Raw genomic sequence first — 2871 nt, 5'->3', positions numbered from 1 at the left:
TATATATATATGTGTGTGTGTATATATATATATATATATATATATATATATATATATATACACACACACATACATATACACATACTCGTGCACATTTATCAGCTACAGTGTAGAAGAATTGTATGAGATCAAATGAGAGGAAAAAGTAAAGGAAAAGAATATGTAGGCATGTATCTAATGAATGATGATAAACACAAATGATAATATTGGTAATGATGATGATGATGGTGATGGTGATTTCTAATACCTGCTTATTCAAAAGGCCCAGTTTTCAGCGAAGAATTGTTTGTAAGTGATAATAACGATATGATATGTAACATAGAAAATAATAATAATAATAATAAAATAATAATAATAATAATAATAATTATAAAATGATAATAATTATTATAATTATAATAAAATAATAATAATAATGTTATGATTATACTTATTAACTCTGAATACTTCTTTGGATCCTTTCCATGGAATATTCTGGTTCATTGTGAACAGTTTCCATAACAATAAGCAAGTTGTTAAGATTTTACGTTTTTACTCTTAAATTTCCAAGAGAATTGAGCTTAGAGTAGATTTCTCAAACCATAGACAATAAAAACAATAAAAAGTGGTGATATTATTAATAAATGATGATTAGAACTTCAAAAGAAACTAGATGGAAAGATGGAGATGGAAACCTACCAAAGGACTAGCGCGAGCGGCAGATACGGAACTACGGTTCTTAGCACGGAGTTTCTGCACGGCGCTTTCTGCTTGGTCAGCACGTTCTTCAGCATCTTCAAGCTCTTGTTGAACTTTGCGGAACTTGGCGAGGTTAACGGCAGCGATCTCCTCCTGCGGAAAATAGTTAAAGAATGTCAGCCTGTATTTTTTCAGCAACAAATAGAAGAAAAAATTCTTTAAATGGGCAATCTTACCAATCGGTTTCACATTAGGGGTTCGATAGAGTGTTAGGTAACAGTCTGATTATGTAACCCTGTGCTCTTCAGAGATCTGCTGCACTCCTAGTGTGGAACTAATCAATTTTTTGTATGTATGTATGTATGTATGTATGTATGTATGTATGTATGTATGTATGTATGAATGAATGTATTTATGTGTGTATTTGCACATTTATGTGTATACTAATATATCTATGTAAATGTGTGTGTCTGTGTGTGTGTGTATACATGCATATGTGAATATATATATATATTTAAGAGAGAGAGAAAATGTGAGAACTAACTAGCCAGATATATATATACACACATATATAAACAGATCCCAAATACTTACAGCCTCTTCAACCTGTCTCTTGTAGGTCTTGATCTTGTTCTGGAGTTTGTCTACGAGTTCCTGCATGCGTTCATGGTTCTTCCTATCTTCATCCTGCTGGAAGGATAATTCCTTGACGCGGCGGTCAACCTTGCGCATAGATTTCTGGGTCTCGGCGTGGCGGCGCTGTTCACTGTCAAGCTCAGATTCCAATTCACGAACCTGTTTGTTGAGGACAAAAAATTTGCAATGTTTAATTAGTTAATTAGTTAAACTAGATGATTGAATAAATGAGATGGTTTTGACAATTGGTTGGTTTTAATGATTTTGGTCAAAAAATTAATTGTTTATTTAACTGGTAGAACTAGTGGAATTGGTTGTGGGAAGATAGTGCTTATGACCCTTTACAGGACCTGACTCTGAAGCTTGCAACAGAGTGGACTCTTCTACAGGGATCCAAAGTGTTTAGTGGTAGTGTTAAACTAGGCAATATATTAAGTCTAACATACATGTAGGCTAGGCTGGGATTTGAGCTCAGAACAAATACAAGGTATCCTGTCTTATACTCTAACAGTGCTGTCCATTTTCTGCTCTTGACTGGCACTTTTTTTTTTTTGACTCCAAAAGGAGGGAAAACAAAACTGACCCCAGTGGGATTTTGGCTTTGAATGTGAAGAGCCAGAACAACTATCACAAGGTATTTTGATCCAATTTGCTAATGATGCTATCATTTCAATGGTGTGGAAACACAAATCCATCATTGTATTGGGAGTAGTGCATTAATTAAAACAAAGAAGCTGAAGAAATTAACAGAGAAAGAAGTAAAATATTTACCCGGCTTTCGAGTTTCTGGATCATCTTCTTGCCTCCCTTAAGGGCAGCAGCTTCAGATTCATCCAGGCGGACCTGCAATTCCTTGACTTGAGATTCTAAGCTCTTGCGGACCTTCTCGACGGAAAGGGCATGGTCTTGTTCTTGTCTGAGTTCATCAGCGAGACGGGTAGCATCAGCCATGGCGTGTTTGGCACGCTCATCGGCACTCTTGAGTTCATGGTTGAGTTCATCAAGGTCAGTCTGCATGGCAGTGATGTCACCTTCCAGTTTCCTCTTCTGGCTGTTGGATGTGGAGAGCTGAGCCTGGAGTTCATTGACACGGTCGCTGGCATCGGCCAATTCATTTTCAGCAGCTTTGCGAGCACGTTCAGCCTAGAGTGTCAGTCAATGGTATTGAGGATTGGGAAATTTGTGAGGCAAAGGAGAGAAGAAGATTGATGTATGGATAGAGAGAGGTAAGGAGAGGAAGTTAGAGAAAAGGATGGAAAGAGAAAGATACAGAGAAACGGAGAATAAGAAATGAATGAAGAGAAGGGAAGAGAAGGGAAAAGAGAAAGAGAAAAAAGAGAAAAATATTAGTTAAGAAATTAACAAAGGATACTTAATAATAATAATAATAATAATGATAATAATAATGATAATAATAATAATAATAATAATAATAATAATAATAATAATAATAATAATAATAATAATGATAAGGATAATAATAATAATAATAATAATAATAATAATAATAATAATAATAATGATAATGATAATAATAATAATAATAATTAGATCTTA

General features: G+C 34.4%; 1 protein-coding gene across 1 annotated transcript in view; it reads right to left on the bottom strand.

The window, feature by feature from the left end:
- Positions 1-2871, bottom strand: part of LOC106872354 (myosin heavy chain, striated muscle) — a 99292-nt gene that overhangs the window by 9189 nt on the left and 87232 nt on the right. Inside the window, 3 exon segments of the mRNA XM_014919319.2 lie at positions 679-831; positions 1273-1473; positions 2086-2459. Of these exon segments, the coding sequence (XP_014774805.1) occupies positions 679-831; positions 1273-1473; positions 2086-2459 (728 nt within the window).

The sequence above is a fragment of the Octopus bimaculoides genome, chromosome 29 (assembly GCF_001194135.2).
Source record: "Octopus bimaculoides isolate UCB-OBI-ISO-001 chromosome 29, ASM119413v2, whole genome shotgun sequence".
In the NCBI taxonomy this organism is placed as follows: Eukaryota; Metazoa; Mollusca; class Cephalopoda; order Octopoda; family Octopodidae; genus Octopus; species Octopus bimaculoides.
Note: the sequence above shows the minus strand (reverse complement) of the source record. Positions and strands in the feature narration are given on the sequence as shown.